Raw genomic sequence first — 20821 nt, forward strand, 5'->3', positions numbered from 1 at the left:
TCCCGACACATAAAGTGCATTCGCGTTGGAGGTGATTATGTGGAAAAGATTTGACAGTTGTTAACTTCATAACGTCATTGACGTTGAACAGAAACGTTACGCGTGCGTCGGTGTGCGCATTGTGCAAATGTTTAAATCTCCGATATATATATTTATTGTTTTATGTATTTCCATGATATTTGGAGAGTATATTTGGAAAGGACGAAATATTCTTAACATGCTATTTGTGTGTCCATTTATGTTACCAAATGAAAGTTATAGCAAAAATCCACGAACTTCTGGAACACCCCTCGTAAGTTAAGATGCACATCGTACATGTATGGTATACATGCTGGCGAATTCGGCTGTACAGCCGTATTCAATTTCAAAATTAAATATCTGGCTTATTTCGCATTTTTCGACACATGTTCTTCTTAACTTTTATTTTAATTTATATTGAAATATATATACTAAGTGTTTTACACAGTTGATATAAATTCATAAATATTTGACAAAATCGTATATACCCGCTTTAAAATAGCGTATATCGGGCTGATAACATTTGTTATTCCTGTAAGATTACACTACAGCAGGTTTACGTTTATACCCCGGTTAGTCTACTTCCGCTGATAACGAACCCGCCCATTAAATATGAAAACGAAACAAAATGCGGATTGTGTTCTGTAAAGGATTTAGGCAAATTAAATTATATTCGGTCTGCACCTATTATATCCGCGACAAGATCAACTGTAACAAACAAATTTCATATACTGGTAGGTCTTTTTGTACTTTATAATTTTGGATACGTCTGTATAACCTCGATGATTTGACACATTACACAATTATATACGTCGTTTAAATTTACGGCTTAACAACGTGCTTCTTCAAAATATTATTTTAATATATTTATAAAATAACACTTTTGAGTTATTATTATTTTTTTTAGTATTATCACTTTTAATCAAGAAAACACATTGCAAAAAATATGTAAATACGACAGTATTAGGTTTAAATGACTCATAACAAAGTTGACGACTACGGAAGCCCTAGAGTGATATGTTGCTAGATATGGCTAGTACAAGTCTTCGTACTTAAATCAGACACAAAAAGGTAACTTTAAAATCATGTTGAATATTACATAAATCTGTCTGTTTTGTTTATGTGTCTTTTATGCAGGTTGCTCTGCTCGCGAATAATTTATTGTCTTTAAAACCGAATTTGTTTTGTCGGGCTGGACGTATGCGACTCAGGCAGTGTCACATTTGGGTTACACTCATCTATTGAAGCAAACATTTTGATATTACAACAAAACTTGAAATATACATATTTTATACGGATGGGGTCAATGACAGAGTTATTAAATTTTCTGAAATATAAATGTTAAATAACTTGAAGTCAAAGTAAGTTATTTCTGTGGATCGTCATATGTCCATTGATTGTTTTTGTGTCTGTTTCTTTTTCGATTTTTCGCAGTTTCTAACATTTTATCAGTCGTATCATGTCCGTCAGTTTTCAAACTAACACTTTCTTTGATAAGCCAGTTTACCAGTATAAGGGTACATACTCATACCGATAACTGATAACTGCCCTACTTGAATCTGAGATAGGAAGATAATGACAGGGCAATTATTTCATTTCAAATCCCCACGATATGTAGTCAAGTTCTCTATCCGCTGAGCAAGTCTGTCTCATTTATAAAGTCATGGCATTACCTTTGCTTACTTTTGCATGTGTATTAATTGGAGTCAATGTTACAATTGCTTTAAATAGAAAACAATATTTCAGATCTATTACTCCACAACATATTTAGCTAGTTTATTGAAAGGTCATCAACTCAAACCTATCATTATTAGTATGACCCTGTTTTTGATTGCTTATTGGAAACATTTCTTATTTCAAATTCAAGTTAATAAGAAGCAATACTGTACAAATGGTTTCTCTCAATGAAGAGATGCATTGAAGCTATTGTTGTGAAATTATGCATTGCACATGCCATGGGTTGGGTGAATATGAAGTTCACCGTCTCATTAATAGAAATATTTTTTTTTTCTTCATAACTTAGAACAAGTTTATTGCACATTAAACCATGATCTACTTTACGCTCACAAAATTAAAGTTTGTACATTCAAACTGAATGTTTGCAAAACTCTTAAATAATTTAACCAATAATAACTATACTTATTACAAGTATAAAACCAAACAAACCAGAATTATGGGTGTGCAATAGTTTGGTTTTTTTAAATTGAATTCCTTTCAGCTGAAAGGTCCTGTAAGCTTACTAGAAGATACGCTATGCATATTGAAATGATCATATTTCGAAAATAGTGTATACGTGGTAAATAAACGGGTTTATTGAACACTCACCGACTTTTAATTTCGAAGTATTTATGCGCACCAATGTTGGGGTCTGTGAAGTTCTAATTATTCCATAATGGGCAGTCGAAGTATGGAGTACACCTTACGCCCTCCTCAGTAAACGTTCAATGGGTAACAAGTTAAATGCCGTGCTTCAGGAGCATAATATCCTATTGTGTGACAAGCATTGTTTTCTCCAATGCTTTCCTGACATAAACGATATCTGCTACCTGCTACTCGTTAATGTGGTCAACAGTAACTAACATCTTTTGCTAAAACAAATCCTCAACTTAAAAAAAATTAATTTATATATATATATATATATATATATATATATATATATATATATATATATATATATATATATATATATATATATGGCGTGTCAAACGTGGCAAAATTCAATGTTTCCATATTTATGTGGTATATTTGAATATATATGTTCTATATTTCCATTTGTGTGGGGTATAATTGCATATATATGTTGTATAAATTGATATATATATATATATATATATATATATATATATATATATATATATATATGTTAAAATCCGATATATGTATTGCATAACAAATATATGTTGTATAATTTCATATTTATGTTCGATATTTTCATATATATGTTCTAAAAGTTCATATATATATGCAATATTTTGATATATATGTGGTATAATTCTGATATGTGTGTGGCATAATTTTCAAAATATGCGTGTGTCCTAAACTTTCATATGTGTGAGCAATATTTCCATATATTTGTTGCAAAATTTTCCTATATATGTCCTATAAGTTGCATCCTGGGACATTTTTTAACGGGTATGACTAAAAAGCGGATATGGCTTCGTCGAGCGTTAAGTGCGTCTATGGGTCTTCTTCATGAGTGAACCGCCACGATGAGTTCTATTTTTTCACATTTAACAAGTGTTTATTATTCCAGCAGCAGGCTTATTAGGCCTAGGCCTTATACCTGGGTCTATTCGGACTCAGTCTTATTCGCAACAAGATCAACGTGGCTTATTCAACCCTATTTTTAATTTTACATGTTCTTTTAACTTAAACACTATGTTTTGTATATCCAGCTCGAATGCGCTCACATGATAAGCACGTTTGTACGAAATTCTACGAACTAAACTGATCGCACAAATTCCAATCGAGACTCGTAAAGTTTACTCACCCATATACCGCCATACGATATGTTACAATCGTTATAAAATTATTAATGACTTAAATATTCATTAAGTCTCGTTTACTTTCGATTCCGAATTTCTATTTCCGGGGACAACGCGTCCTCAGCCATAGTACTATTAGTAGGAAAATAAAAGGATCGTGTATTGTTATGCGATCGGGTGCAATCATCGGACGGGAGGTGCACATTCCTGCAGCCTATTTAGATTTCCTGTCGACCCCAGTAAAGGAAAAAGTGGGCCGATAGATGCAGGTGAGGACTAAATTATTTATTTGATTTGATATTTATTCCGTTTGCACTGTTAATCTATCGTAATACTATCGCGTTGATCGATGCACAGATGTTGATATGCAAAACATACTTATGATAAGCATATATTTTCGAAGTAATGTTGAATTTGCAAGTTTTTTTTATCAAATGTTAACAGTAGCATCATCTATTTGAATTACAAAGAACGTTTATATACCGATTTCGGATACAACAGCTTTCGGATGAATAGTATGGAGTCTTAAATTCATTTTAATATCTAAAAGAGAACTCGTTTTGTTGATAATTATTTTTGATGTCATAATAATAAAATGTTTTAAATCTTGTAAATGAGATATTTGACTATTTTTTTAAGAAAGATGTTGATGTTATATTTTGTTTTACATTTAGACTTGAACTAGTTTTGATATTTAAATGTAGTATGTAATCCTAATATTTGACAACCGACATGCATACTTTCTAGTAAGGCGATTTCATTCTTAAATTTGGATTTCAAAATAGGTGTATAAACAAAACCCACAATCAATAGCATTGAAATGAATGCGAAATTCTCTTTACAATCATTGAAATTACTAAACCTTTCATAAACCATACATATATTCTGGAAAAGCTTATATACAGTACATTTTAATAAAGCTCGAATGCGATCATAGATACAGTCACTGTGATGTCCATCATCTGGGTCAAACTCATGAGAACTGAGTGACCTTAGGCATAAAAAAGTCATTGTTTTGTTTTTAGTAACTCTTTGGCCTAGTGGTTTAGGGCAAGCGCCAACACTATATTTTTCAGGCGCGCAGACAGAGAGGTAAACAGCCATGACCGAATTTGCAGCTGTCACTTTGTTGAGAGCCTTAAGGAGAATGGACCAACAATTTTTGTGTACAGCAAAAATGTTTGTAGCTTCCCAGATGTACCTACAAAACAGAGGTCAATTAACAGATGAATAACGAGTATGTGGACAAGTGCAATTCTCCTTTTTTGGTGGGATGGAATATGGGGGGATTACACAATTTGAACTATACATGATTCGCAATGTGATTGTCTAAAAGTGTTTCATTGAATTTACCCATATTCACATAACAGTTACACATTTTATTTTAAACATTCTGATACATTGTAGATGTCGATAGTACATAATAATATTTGACCCCAGTTTGTATATATTGTGAAGCACAACACTCTCTTTATATACTTTGTCCCTCAATAATTAAATACATATTCTTTTTTCACAATCAGACGAAAAAGGTCGAAGCTAGATGATGCCCAGATAGTTGATGTTCCTTATGATCAAGCCATTTCAACTGAAACTGTCCTGGATCACAGCTATCATCTAGTTCAGCCATATACTGATGATGTACATGTGTAGAATCCAACAAATTATGCAAAAGAAGGAAAATTTGTTAGTGTATTTGTATACTTTAGTTAGATTTTTCTGTAGATTTACAACATTTTGTCATTTTAACTTTTTAATTTTTATTTCTGACTTCACTGGACTCTTATGTTGTGCACTCAAATCTGGAAAAAGCAGCAGAGTATTTTAATCTTAAACAACATAATAGCATTAAAAAAAATTGAGGTTCAATTTAATCAAGTATAGACTTAAGGAAATTTTCAATTTTAAGGAATTTACTTAAGTTTTCACTAAGGAGCTTTGTGGATACGACCCCAGACCAGGGAATCATTTGTAAAAACTGAATTGATAAAGGTGTTATAATAACTGATTTGTGTGAAAATTACTTGCCAAGCAAACTAAAGATGGTCAATAAGCCATATTGGTCTTTCACATACATTTTGTATCAAATGTTTTAAACTAGCTTTGTTGGTGTTTGTCCTTGATTACATAGCCCATCTCATCAACGACCAATATCAAAGCAGACAACATACCTATGCTAATCCTAAAGCCTTGGGACCAATTTAAAATAAATATTTTTGCCTTAGGTTAATAGACATGGAAATAGTAAAAAGTTTACCTTATCAATTAATCATGATTTACCATAGCTGTACTTTTTGTTTGCTGTTGTTTTATTTTACAGAATCTAATACAATGTTCTTGATTTGTGTTTCAGTTTAAGAATTGAAAAGGAACATTCGTGAGCTTGAAAACGAGCTCAGAGTGCGTAAAATGCAGAAAAGTGGATTCTCTATAAAGGATATTATAAATAATACAGAAAAGGTATGTGAACTAAACAAATATTAATGCTGGAACCAATCTCAAAGTGCCCTATCATAAATATTTATAAAAAAAATCCTTTATTGTGTATATTTGATTAAAATCAAAGGAGAAATATGTTATGGTGGTTTTGCAAAAATAAATTCTTTACTTTATTTCACATTAGAGAAGTTTAAGTTAGCAGTTAGAAAGGCAATACTATATATATAGTGTAGTTGACAAATTGGTTTGTATCACCCCTCTGTAGAGTGTAAATCCGCTTCAACATTTAATATAAATTGATTTTAATTATTGTGGATACTGTTGTATACATCATTTCAACCAGATGTTTTTGAAGTTTTGGAGATCATGGTCAACAGGATGTCACCCTTTAATTACTACTCTGGCTGGACACTGTCATATTTTACGGTTGAGGACCAACTCCTGATGACATTGATGAAGCTGCACATTAATTGTAAGGATTTGGCAATTCGTTTCATTACTAGCAGGGGCACTGTTTCAAATATCATTAATACCTTCATCTGTGTGTTACATGAAATTTTATTTGAATGAGTTCTACAGTGTGTTGGAATACTAAGTAAACTTAAATGTAAAGGGTCTTTGCCAAAATCTGTTGATGATTTTACTTCTGTAAGGATAGCAATTGACGCAACAGAAATAATACAAGATGTTTCATCAGATATGAACTTTCTATCTTTTTCCTACAGTAGTTACAAAAGCAGACATACTGTTAAAGCGGTTACTTGTGTGGCACCAAATGCATCGTAAGTATATTGTTCAGATCTTTATCCTGGCTCTACATCAGATTCAGCTATTGTAGAACACTGTAAAATATTAGACCAGCTACAGCCAGGTGATTTGATTTTAGCAGAGAAAGGTTTAAATATTTTTGATAAACTTCCACCTGGTGTCTCGCTTAGCATCCGAACTTTTCTTTCTGGTACAGGTCATTTTACAAAGAAGGAGGCTGAACTTTGCTTTAATATAGGAAGGAGCAGAATCAATGTAGAACGTGCCACTGAAAGAATAAAGAACTATGAAAGTTTAAACCATATTCCGTCACAATATAGGCATTTGTTAAACAAAATGTTAAACTATGTTGTTGTCTTGAAGCACCACTGCTGAAGGAAATCGCTAATAAATATGAAATGACATAGTAAGAATTAATACAATTGTAAAACTGTATTCATATTCATTTGTTATTATTATCTCATACCATGTTATCTGTTAACATAGAAATATGTATATCAATAAAAGGTTAATCTTTCTTGCAAAGTTTCAAAAGGTAAATATGCACTTAAACATTCGGGCATATCAAAGCAGGACACAACTAACATACTGATAGACACGCTTATAAATGAAACAAAGGGCAATAACTCATGTATAATTGACAAACTGAAATAACACATGTGAGTACTAAATGTCACAATATCTCAATGGATATAATTACCACACTTTGTTAAATGTCGTAAAACAGAAGGATTGCACTGCCTTTATTTAAAAGAGGGTAAGAATGTTTTGAAATAAAAGTCAAGCATAATGGGGATGTTCATTGCCCGAAGTCATCTTTCACTATACGAATGACCTACAGATCTGTTGGGGTCCATACAATCAAATCACAACAATTTGTCCCTTTCAGGTAGAGTTGGCCCTGAATTTGGTTCCGGTAGACATGGGTCTCCATTAACATCAACCAATCAGGATATGATGGCTCTGAAACAAAAAATACATCAATGAATTACTCAGTAAAATCAAAGACCATACGCAGCATTGCACTGCCTGGAAGAGTTCAAATTGTACATTCAATTAAAATAAAACTGTTCTCGTTTTTTTGGTATTCAATAAAGACTTTAAATTGATTGTAATGATAAGAAAAAAAAATAAAATCAGTTATTTGTTTTTTAATTAATCTTCCTCTATTTTTGGAAAAATAAAAAAAAGCTGTTATTATTTCAAAGGCATTTAAATTTATTTATTTAAATAAAATAATTTACCTTAGAAGAAGTCTTTATTGGAACAGCATGTCTCTGAAACGGTCTTGTCCTTTGCCGAAAATGGGCACTTGACTTCTATGATGTCTGGTGACAATAGTTGTTGCCCATTTCGCTGCAAGTGAACAGGTCCACTGTACTCCCCCTGAACGAGACCATCTGGAGAGGCACCAAGGATACCAGACTGGTGAAGCCAAATACCTGTGATATAAGAAAAGCATAAACAGTTATGTAACTTAACCCATACAATTCAATCCACCTCGTATGCTGTATGACAATGTTTAACATTTTTATCAAAGTATGCCTTGAAATAGTACCCAAGAAGTGTGGTTTTGCAAACATACATATACATCTTTTTACTATGTTCTACTCTACTGCAGTCGACAGTTCATGCTCTTGTATTATTTTATAAACTAATGGAAATAAGGCAATTTAATATGTACATTCTTTTGAAATATTGCATATGGCAGTTTTATTTAAATGTTAAAAAGAATAAAATCGAGTTTATGAAAATCAAGTAAAATATATGTATTTACATGCCTGTTGGTAATACAGTTGCACTTCCTGCTTTGCAGTAGTCGGCTTTGGCATTTCTCTCGTGGATAATGCCCAACTGGATAGGGGCCCGTTTTTTGAAGGTTGTTAGTACTAAGAAGGCGTTTTTTCAGGGATACCGTCAACCTATGGAGCGTAAACAAGCATTGATGATAACTATTGATTTGTGCACTTCATCTTACTAGAATTTTCTAAGAAGGATGATCAAGTAAATTTTGTTGAATTTATCTAGATCTAAAATGTGATAAACTTATCTGCTCTTCATCAAATAAACACTTCATTATTTACCTGTTGTGTTTTGCAGCCGATATGATCTGTGCAATGTTGAAGGCAGTAAATCGGAGCTTTCTTTTTGCAGCCCAGAATGCATTTTCCCTCTGGCCACATAGATGCAGTAAATTTTATTTCTTCTGTACTCAGCACTAGTTTACCCAATAACCATGTATGTGGCTGTGAGGCTGACAGGTATTCATAGCTCTGCAACAAGTCTTCAACCAATGGCACTGTCGCTGCCTGAGATGCTGGCTCCTCCGACAGTTTCCAATGTAAAGCTAGAATAGAATGCAATAAAACGTTTTGATATGAATTACACAACATTTGTCCCAATTGTCAGATTCCTTGGTTCACCAGTGCAAACCCTTTTCCCACTCTCCATTTATCTGATATCTATACTAAACGCATTGCATTGATGCATAAATGTCACACAGACTCAAGTATCAATGTCACCTCAGGGAGCCGATAATGAAACATTTACATAACTATTACTTTAGGATGTTCGATCGTTTCCACTTTACGGTAATGGATTCACTATATCGTAAAAAATAAAAACCTTTATACATTTTCACTGTTTCAAAAGATTAGGTTAGAATAAACGAGTGAAAATTCTAGTTTGACTGTTTTGATTATGCGCCTAGACATTTTCATCATTTACATATTTTCGAGATTTACTGCAATGAAACCAATCATTCGATTGCTTGATGTCACTTTGTGATCGACATTGATGAAACGCTTGTTTACGCTGTAGATGTTATTTTCGGTGCAAATACAAGCGTCTATTAATAACCGAACGATAATGTGTAAACAATGAAAATCAGATACTTGGCTTAATTATTTTCATTTTAAATGTCTAATTTGGATATAATTCGGAATACAAAACGCAACCTTAAAGGTAAATTTTCAAAAAACGTTCCAAAGAACAATGTGGATTTCAAATGTTCCACCGACAATAAGGATTTCCGGTATGACCACTGTTATTTTGACGATTTTTCTATCGGCTCGTCGGTAAGCGTGACCACATGTGACAACAGCGATACCAGTTGGAAAATTGGTAGACGTGTCGTTGAACTCGAGACATTGGCCGAATCGCTTTCAGCATGCAGTGCGTGTCAAGTGCCCATGAATTTACTTACCACAGTGGAAAGCAGGGATTTCGGACTGGCATGTGTTTCGGTCTATGTGGTCATACAGTGTAGCAATTGTGGTGTCATAAATAATGTGGCTACTTGACGGAAACATGGCAGAGTTTATGACATGAACACAAAGCTTGCATTGGGTAAGATTGTTTTGTCTTTTTGGTACATTGGTGCATAATACTATCATTTATTGTCTAAATTACTGATACTTTTGAAGACATGCAGATAGTTACCTGTAAGTAATTTCTGTGTAGTCTACATGCATACATTTGTGATATTGTACTTGCTATATTTTGACTTCATATTTTGTCTGATTTACTTCCAGTAAACACGATTACAGTAGAATGCGAAAGGTTGTTGTAGTTTCACATGTTTATTTGAAAGTGACATTCGTTTATTTTCTTCCTGCACTAGGCTGCATACCGGTGATAAATATGAAATTTTACAAGTTTACAAAACATAAATATTCTCAATTTGTCAAATACGTATTGGTTTTGAAAATAAAGGGCTTAAATTAATTATTAGTTGTGTGTATGTAGATCCCTAGGTCTCATCAAATTATGTTTATTTCTGTAGATGGAATAGTATAATGAATTACTTGTTATTTAATAATTGTTATTGAAAAAAACAACATTGTATGTGGCCCTAGGTATCACACAACATAATGACAGCTAGTAAACTTCCAGAAATTTACTGCAATCTAGTTCAGGTTAATCAGAAACTGGGACTTTCAAATCGAAACTGGCCCTTCTCCGTGACCTTCAGCACAAACAAAGAAAGGCTGTAGCTGTTACTCGTGCAGCAAATCAGCGTCGCATAAGACTCAAACTGGAATTTTTAATTATGGGCATTTTATTTTTAAAACACAGAATTCTTCATGTGTATGCCCCCAACGGGTGACATAGTTTTCGCACTGTCCGTGGATCGGTTGGTCAATCCGTCACACTTATTTTGCCTGCTCTCTAATTCAAGTAATTTTTATCCGATCTTCACCAAACTTGGTCAGAATTTGTGTCTAAACCAAGTTCGAACATGGCCATGTGGGATCCTGGGTTTCTTACAATTGTATGGATAATTTACACGGTTGTGCTTTTATATAGTGACACAGTTGGAGATTGGGGCATCCGTGTCGGGTGGACACATTTCTTGTTTGAGATTGTTTCATTAGATCCATCAATTATATATGAAAAGTAGTAGTAAAATATAAAATCATATGCTAATGTTTGTAAATTGATTATTGTAAAAGCATTATATGCTGTGTAATCATTTCTTTATATAAACATTGGAGATAACCCATGAAGGAGCAAGCACATTTTCCAATTTGAAATTCTGTTTTCCTGATAAGGCATTCAAAGAAAATAGTGCAAGAAATACGGGAGGGACCAACATATAGTTCAAACATAGAGGACCAAAAGTTACAACTATACCCACACCTGTACCCAAGCCTGGTCCAGCAGGTCTAGACACTACTGGAAAGAAATTAGTTTTCTTTGATTTGGAAACCACAGGGTTAGGTAAAGTTTTTTTTTAAATATATTCCTAATTAACAGTGTTGCACATACAGAAGTTTATTTTGGTCCAATTCAGGTATTTCAGGTACTCTAAATCTCCAAAATTGAACTTCTATTTAAAAATATACATATTTACTTATAACATAATTCAACCTGCTACTGCTGAGTAACTCAATGTGAGACATCGTGTCAATTGTTGGTCAACCTAGCATATGATTTAATTGCAACAAGAGTTATGCTCAGACTCATTTCTCATTTTGCTTTCATATAATACATCATTCTTAATCTTTGTTGATAAAATGATAGTAAATACCACTGAGATGGTGCGATGTTACATTGCCCACAGCTGGCTATAGTATATTATTGTGCATCATTTAAGATTTGAAATACTCTTCTCTTCGCTTCTTTAGCTTTATGAATAAATTAGATGCCAAAAACTTACTTTCATATATTCATGAATCGAAGAAAAGCAGTTATTATGCCCCCATGGGAAGAGAGAATTAATTTTGTTTTGCTGGATGTTGGTCTGTCGGTGGATCATTTAGTTTCCGATCAATAATTCGTCAACTTTTTCACAGATTGGCTTTTTACTTTCCATGTGCATAGAGATTAACCCCAATTTAAATTATGGTCACTAGGTCAAAGGTCAAGGTCACAATAAGTGTGAAAATTGTGTCCGATCAATAACCCTTCAAATGAAAAATTCTCTGAAACCACAATGCATAGATAATGAATGTGAAGGAACCTCTTCTACGATTGTTCAAATTGAGCTTGAAAATTAGTCCTATTCTGGGGGGCAATGTTTTTTCCTTTTATGTTTATAGTTAACACTATGAGCGTATTTAAAGAAGTTTACATTGTACTTGGGTGAGCGACCCATGGCTCTCTGATTAACAAAGCTTAAATGGATTTTGTGCAATTTCTATGTATTTTTTTTTCAGAGCGTACTTCTCACATAATTCAGATTGCTGCAGTGCATTCAACTGGTCAGTTTTCAACATATGTGATGCCAGCGAAGAAGATGTCCTTGAACGCGTCAGAAATAACTGGAGTGACAGTTGTTGGCGACTCTATGCTTGTCAAGGGACAAACAGTAACAGCTGTCCCCATCAAATCTGCATTGACAAGTTTTATAACATTCTTACAGAAATGTTCGCCAGTTATTTTAGTTAAGCATAATATAGAGTATTTTGATTGTAAAGTTTTGCTCCATGCTATCCATAATTGTGGAAAATTGTTTGAGTTTCAGCAAATATTTTTTGCAGTGCATTACATCACAGATGGTGTGTGAAACATAATTGCCCCACTAATTGTATTCTATGTTGTTTTGTGTAGATGTACTAATCTGATACAAGTATTTGCGTAGTCTGAATTTTGCTTATTGTTGCTCTCATTAGTAGTTCTTGTGTACATGTGTATCCTATATATGGACAATAACACATTTTTATGCCCCCGGTAGGGTGGCATATATCAGTTGAACTGTCCGTCAGTCAGTCAGTGTGTCAGTCTGTCCCTCCGTCCGAAAACTTTAATGGCCATAACTTTTACAATATTGAACATAGCAACTTCATATTTGGCATACATGTGCATCTCATGGAGCTGCACATTTTGAGTGGTGAAAGGTGAATGTCAAAGTCATCCTTCAGGGTCTAATGTCAAATATATGGCCTCTGTCCGTTCGTCCGAAAACTTTAACATTGGCCACCACTTTTTTCAATATTGAAGATAGCAACTCCGTATTTGGAATGCATGCGTATCTCATAGAGCTGCACATTTTGAGTAGTGAAAGATCAATGTCATCCTTCAAGGTCAAAGGTAAAATATATGACTTCAAAGCGGCACAGTAGGGGGCATTGTGTTTCACAAACACAGCTCTTGATGTAAATAAATTGCAAACATGGCTTTGCTTAATGTGTGAGATTTGTGTCACATATTTTACATTTTTCTATGTCCGAATAACAGTGAAATAATCATTATCTTAAATTTCATCAATTATAATTTGGCAAAGTTATCTGATTGTATAAGAAGACCATGAACAATTCAGCTTCAGATGGCCCCCAAAAAGACAAATGTATTTCTCATGTGTCCAGCTTTTGACATCCTAAAAGAAGCCTTATTATACATACTAACAATATAAAAAATGAACAATAACCTTTTTCATTTACATTCTTTTTGAAGTATCTGTAACAATGCCGTTCACTAAACAATATTGTATCTCAGCACAAAGCAGTACTTTTTGAAATATTTTTTATATATTAATTGATGTCTGGTTTTCTTTTAATACACATCACACAGTTCTAAAAATAATAATTTTAAAATAATACATATGTTCAATTTTCAACCCACCACATGGGTAACAGGTGGGTGGGGTAATTTAAGATGCTTTTTTTACATCAACATTGCTGTTATTTTTATTGTTATGGAGCAGTTATTATATAGATATGTTTTAATTACTATTACAATGTATGTCATTATATTTTTTAAATTTAAGTCCATATTAAAATGTATGTAGCAAAAAAAAATCCACGGTGACCTATCAATTTCTTTACTTCACTTTAATGCTAAGCTAACTTCCTTTAACTATTGACAACTTCAAATGAATTTGAATTTTACATCAACAGAAATATGTATCTGTATTGCATGTTATCAATTTTGAACTGTGCAATAAAAAATTCAAAACAAACAAAAAACTAGTCAAACTTATTTCTCATTATTTTTTACGATTTCCAATATTTTTTTATTTAAAAGTAATAAATATGATAATACAAATGTTACAGTTGCTAATCTAATACAATCTCAATGTTACTATGCTATTTTAAATGTTTTAAACATAAACATTATACCGTACCTCCAATTTTATGCCTCGCAAAAATGACCTTTTTTCAAACGCACATGGCATTTAAAAACCTTCGTTATCTCGAAATTATCCACGGTGACCCCCCTTTTTTATTTTATATTTATTTCATATACAGATCCATTAATCACCATACAAAAATTTATAGCTTTCCGGATATTTTGAAAATTTTCACAAAACGATCGAACATCTTCAAGCCTTATATACCTTTTGTAACATACATGTATGAATCAATTATTCCATATAAAAAATAAAACGGCTTGAATAATGTAATTTATGAACAATGAACTGGAACAGTTTGGCAACCTGTAAAACGCCCCAGCTTTCCAAGTTCGTTATATAAAAAGGACCTGTCCTCAGCAGTAGCACTCCGCTTAAGTGCTCTAAATAACAATGGTTTTATTTTGTTTTCTTCATTTCAAAACGGGGGTACCGGTAATGCAAATAATGCCATAATAATATGTAATGTTTAAGTCACAACATTTCATAGTATTATCAGATATTCTGTCATAGGGTCTCAAAGGGGTCTAGAAATACAATTCAGTATGGTCATATATATTTTGTATAGTACTAGTACTGTATTGTGCTTTTTTGTCACTTAACAATTTAAATCAATGTAGTTTGTCAATTAATATAACATTCACTGGACTATCAACCTACCTGTATCCAGTTTGCTTTTCAGAATAAATTCACTCATGGTCACTGTAGCCTTTGGTGGCGCAGACTTGGGCCGTTTCATCCAACTTCACTTGACATCAGTTTTGCTAGCTCTCTTACACCTGAAAAATTATACAAACATATCTGATATAATAAATAGAACTATATATATAGGATTAAGACGACCAGGATAAAGAATACTTTTAGCTGAGTGTAGTATTATTGTAGCCATTAATGGCAATGAGCGAACTACATGTAACACAGTAATCATGTTAATCGCTAGCCTGACTACCCAGCCTAGAGACGTTCGATTGGTCAGTGTCGGTTCGGGTACTACTAACATGTACCCCGGGTACACATAAGTATACTTACTTGTACCCCGGTTACGGTAAATATACTTAAACGTACACGGAAATTTTAACGCTAAATCGGTCGTTGTCAGCTATTTTTATTAGTATTATTTATGTTCATATTTATATCATTTTTCTGTTAAATGGCCTCTATATTATCGAAACTCAAATTCAAAAAGCATGTTGATAAAGTTCCTTTTTTAATAGAAGTTTGTTTCGTTATTACGCTAATCAGTAGCGTGTTTTATGACAGCGGATTTGGGCGGGAATAAAATTAGGTACAGTCTAATATCGGCCGGGTACATTTTGGTATATTTACCGTACCGGTACATGTAAGTATGCTTACATGTACCCGGGGTACGTGTAAGTAGTCTCCGAGCCGACAATAATCAATAGACAGGCTAGATAGCATTTTCGTCTGATTTTATTAATGCACATTATAGGCTTTTTAAATGTGATAAAGTGAAGACTGATAAAACACCTGCTTGCTTGAACAATTCAAGATCATTATTGATTTTGTAATTGTAATAATTCTGAAATGCAAGTTGAATAAAACCTTATTCATAAGGTTTGTTATATGCTGGAAACAGGTACGAGATATTGTGCATTGTTGGGAAATGTTGCCAAAACAAACAGAAACTCAAAAGAGTTCATTATTTCATTTTTAATTTGTAATGAAATATATGCCACAAAAAAGGCATCAATTAGAATCAGTAACAAAGTACAAAGATAGAATGTCGGCTTAAGCGTACCATTACCGAAAAGTACCAGGCTTAAGCGTATACCCCTAAGCAGACTTAAGCATACCACCCTATAGTGTTATAATAGTTAATGAACGTAATACTAATTTGCTAGAATCTCCATCTGCGTTACATTTTGTTTATTATGTGTCGTTGATTTTAAATTAAATTGTTCTTGATGTTTTGTTTATTTCATACATTCTAATTATATACAATTATAATTAAGAACAAAAAACTAAGTATTAATATAAAAAACAATTATTTATATTCTGTTAAAATCGAATAATGTATCCAATATGTACTGTATATGTCCCACATAAACAGCTATAAATTCACACATTTTCCATTATGTTAAGAAGTTTACAACACCTTATAAAGAATTTAAGAGTGTGCCTTACTGTATTAACACATCCATTAAATTGGATGGTACACTTAAGCCTAAAATGGTTCACTACAGTAATGCACTGGTACGCTTTGGTAATGGTACGCTAAAACGTGCACCCCAAAAGATAAATTAAAACTTATTTTTAAAATTTACCCACACAATAGTGCTGCTGCTACATCATGGCATTTGTATTGCCCCATGGGACACTGGCAGGAGGTCGACTGCACAAGGCCCTTATCTTTCTGATCAAGGCAAATCTGCAGATAACACATTATTCCAAATGACACTAAATCCTTGTACATTAAAATATATATCCGAGTATGTTGATATCCGAAAGCATGTGCGTTATAAATGATAATCATCTTTAGATGAGATAACGGTCGATTTTGCTGCAATGCAATGACAAAGGGGTTGTTAACAATGATTTAAATCGTAATCCGATATATTTCAACATTTAAACTTCAATGGTGGAAGAAAGTTTTCCTGTACTTTATACGACGTCACGAAGTTTTCTTCATCGATGCCTGTACACAAGCTGTTACAACCCTCAGTTCATCGATAACAATCCGTAAAACGCGTCCACTTTCGACGGAAGCTTCGCTTTTTCTTCTTTATTTACTATGGCCGACAACATATTTAGCCACATACATTATTGAAAGCGCCATTGAAATTTCAGCTTTAATATTTATGAGTCATTTTCCTCCCACTTAAAGCCCTTTACGCGAGATTGAGCCATCTCCACTTTTCAGTCACGCCTATTCAAAATATTTCCCATGATGCAAATTATTGAACATATATATGATAATTTTACAACCAACATATGGCAAAATGGCACACACATATGAACGTTAAGGACACACACATATTTTGAAAATTATACCACACACATATCAGAATTATACCATATATATATCAAAATAGTGCATACATATATGAACTTTGAGACCATATATATGGAAATATCGAACATAAATTATACATGATATATTTGTTATGCAATACATATATTGGATTTTACCATATATACCGCAATTTATACAACATATATATGCAATTATACAACACACACATGGAAATATAGAACATGTATAATCACATAAACCAAATAAATATGGAAACATCGACTTTTGCAACGTTTTACACGCCATATATGTATTATATGCATATTCATTAGCGAGTTTAAATAGAACTGCTAAAAAAGATCTTACTTTGACAGCAGATTGTACCATCAAAATAATCTGTAGGACAATGCACACACTTATCAGTGATCTTGTCCTTTTAAAAAGCAAGACATGTTTATGTACGTGCCGCTAAAGAGTGCGATATTCTGCTGATTGTGTATTAATGGTAAGTTATGTCAACAACATTATCAATCATAAACATCGATTAATCCGTCTGCCGTTAATTAGCACGACTGAATAATTGTATATGAGATTTTTCCCCTTTTGGGAACGGTTCCGGTAACTTTGAAATTTCAAGTCGTGTAATCATTGAATTGGGAAAACATTCTGTTACAGTAATACAACGAGAGTTTCGTATAAAAACAATTATAGCATAAACATTCGTGATTCAATTATTCAATCTTTTTATATTAATAAAAGATAATCAAACACATGTTGTATTTTCCCTGACCTATTGAGACACATGAACGTTTTCATTTTACAATTCAACCTGGTTTGGTTTGTTCCCTTTTAAACTGTCTGTCTGTAGTTTTAACATTTTTCATTACATTAAGTGGTGTGACTCTTGTTAAGATTGAAAGAACAAAAAATACGAAAACAATGAACATAGTAGTGTGCACGTATCTTACATTATCTGACAGATGGGGAGTCATATAATGATAGGAATAATTATATTTTCACAATTAAAGAAAACATATTTTGAGTGTTGTAAACAAATTGGGTACTAGCTTGAATATATTTGTAATATGCCCTTCGAACTAAATACATAGCAGTTTGTTTGTGCCGTTGTAAAGTAATGAAATTAGAGTTCCGTATACAAACAATTATAGCATAAACATTCGTGATTAAATTATTCAATCTTTTTATATTAATAAAAAGTAATCAAGCATATGTTGTATTTTCCGAGACCTATTGAGATACATGAAAATTATCATTTTACGATTAAACCTGGTCCGGTTGTTCCCTTTCAAACTGTCTGTAGTTTTAACATTTTTTCATTACATTAAGTGGTGTGACTCTTGTTAAGATTGAAAGAACAAAAAATACGAAAACAATGAGCATAGTAGATGGGGTGTCATATAATGATAGGAATAATTATATTTTCACAACTAAAGAAAACGTTTTTTTCTGGTTTTGTAAACTAATTGGGTTCTATGTTTAATATATTTATAATATGCTATGCCCTCCGAACTAAATATACAACAGTTTGTTTGTTGTTTGTTCCGTTTTGTTTTAAATATATGCCCGGCTTTGTCGTCGTGCCTTGAGCGGCGTGCAGAGCGCGGGAGCTTCGCCAAATTTTAGCTCGTTACCACTCCATAGGCGATTTTTGTTATTCAATCTTAATGAAACTTGATCTGACTGTTTATTTTAAAATAGGATCTTGTTATATTTCAAATCTGGGGAAATGTGCGTTTAAAACATGCATGTAGATTACTATGTCAAATCTTAGAAAAATATTTTTACCAATCTAGAACATTGATGAACAATATCAGCCTCGTCGTGTAAATATTTCTTCAACTCGTCGGATAAATTTAAGTACACAATGACACTAACCTAGTATTTTCTATTTGAACACCCGTTTATTTACATCTTCCCACAATCACAGATTATTGGTGTTCTATTTAGGCATTTTTCATCAGCGCCTGACGCTTCCACGTATTGTCATGGATAATTCATCTTCAGTAAGCTTTAGGCAACTCAATATGCATAGAAAACATAAGCAATTAGCATTTACGGCGGTGTATATACATCCTATTTGATTGCACTTCACACGCAACACATTCTCCCATTTTTTGCAAAACGGCTAAATGCGTCTTCATGATATTTCAGCTTTCAAGTTAGATAGCAGTAGAGTTTTAATTTTCCATAACCAACTGAAACGTAATCATTAAGTCAATTTAGTCCCACATATTTGAGCATATCTAGAAAATGTTGTGTCGTCATTATGTCATAACGTATGGCACAATTCAAAAGTCTTACAAAATACACGTATCAATCTTAACGTGTAAGAAATGGCTGTAGGGATTTTGAATGTTTCCTCATTTATTTAGCTGTTGTTACTGAGTGAAAATCATCTTGTGAAACATGCACAACAGTAAACACCTCTAATAATCTTCATACAAAGCATACTATGTACGACCCGATTCTGTTCCATCTGTACTTCTGGAGCCTGAAATGCATGCGTTTTGATTACATTGCTGCTAAATGTGATATGGTGAGCATAGTGTTGATTGTTGTTACTTTGTTCAAGTCACGTACAGTGTAGAGTCTTGACACGCGAAGAAAATCATACAAGGAAGTTTTCACAAATATGTTATAATTAAAAACAAAAAGTAAAAGCAAATATGCATAGCGTGGTATCACATAAATATTAAGTACATATATATTCCACATGATTGGAACGAGGCCTTTCTTTTTGTCTGCCTATGTTCAGGATTGCTAATATACAGTATAACTCATTTTAAAGAAGTAAAGACAGAAAATAAATACTTTACATGAATGTCAGTCCATTTTAACTACACATTTCGTAACAAAACTCCTCACTTGTTGTCGTATTTTATGTGCTTGAATAAATTTTAAAGGGTAAAGAAAAAAAAAAATAGGTGTGGTCATGATAGTTATAAAAAGTTTCTTAATGATAAACTATCGCAAGTATTTAATTACATGTACAGATAAACACCGATTCTCTTGAACATTGGGAAATTAATATCGCATCCATCATTCACTCCAATAATAATTATATCTGGGAGAATTTAGTGGACCAACAAGTCAATGTTTAAATCTTTAAACGTAAAAACTATAACAATTGATACAACAACTAATACAGTTGATTGTTTACTAAAAGGTAAATATGTTTGTCATGAAATTAAAAACACCTGTAATTCATTTTTAATACACTACTCATAACACTAGTAATTCAAAAATAAAGTAACATACTTCTGTGATCAATTTAACACATATTCATGTGTAGCATTTTAAGTGTTTTATATATAGTATTGAACGAAATTTGATTCTGCGAACATGCAACGTTTTTAATACAATATGTTTTAAATGTATTATTTTCAGTGTAAAATTGTGCGCGATTAAGCAAACCGTGTGTCAACAATGGATACTGAATTCCGGAATTGGATAAAGGCGTGTTTGGCCATAAAAATTGTAAGAGATGGGTTGGTTCCACTTGTGAAAAAATACAGTGACGAACATTACACAAATAACACACTT

At 32.8% G+C, this 20821-nt stretch overlaps 1 protein-coding gene and 1 pseudogene across 1 annotated transcript in view; one reads left to right on the forward strand and one right to left on the reverse strand.

The window, feature by feature from the left end:
- The first annotated feature begins 612 nt into the window (after window positions 1-612).
- LOC127838166 (uncharacterized) overlaps window positions 613-20821 on the forward strand; it is a 28820-nt gene continuing 8611 nt past the window's right edge. Inside the window, exons 1-2 of the mRNA XM_052365743.1 lie at window positions 613-752; window positions 20666-20821. The exon at window positions 20666-20821 is cut by the window's right edge and continues 399 nt beyond it. Of these exons, the coding sequence (XP_052221703.1) occupies window positions 20705-20821 (117 nt within the window). The 5' untranslated portion in view covers window positions 613-752; window positions 20666-20704. The remainder of the gene's footprint in view (window positions 753-20665) is intronic.
- Window positions 7956-16687, reverse strand: LOC127838165 (uncharacterized; annotated as a pseudogene).

Source organism: Dreissena polymorpha, chromosome 7, assembly GCF_020536995.1.
Source record: "Dreissena polymorpha isolate Duluth1 chromosome 7, UMN_Dpol_1.0, whole genome shotgun sequence".
NCBI lineage: Eukaryota > Metazoa > Mollusca > Bivalvia > Myida > Dreissenidae > Dreissena > Dreissena polymorpha.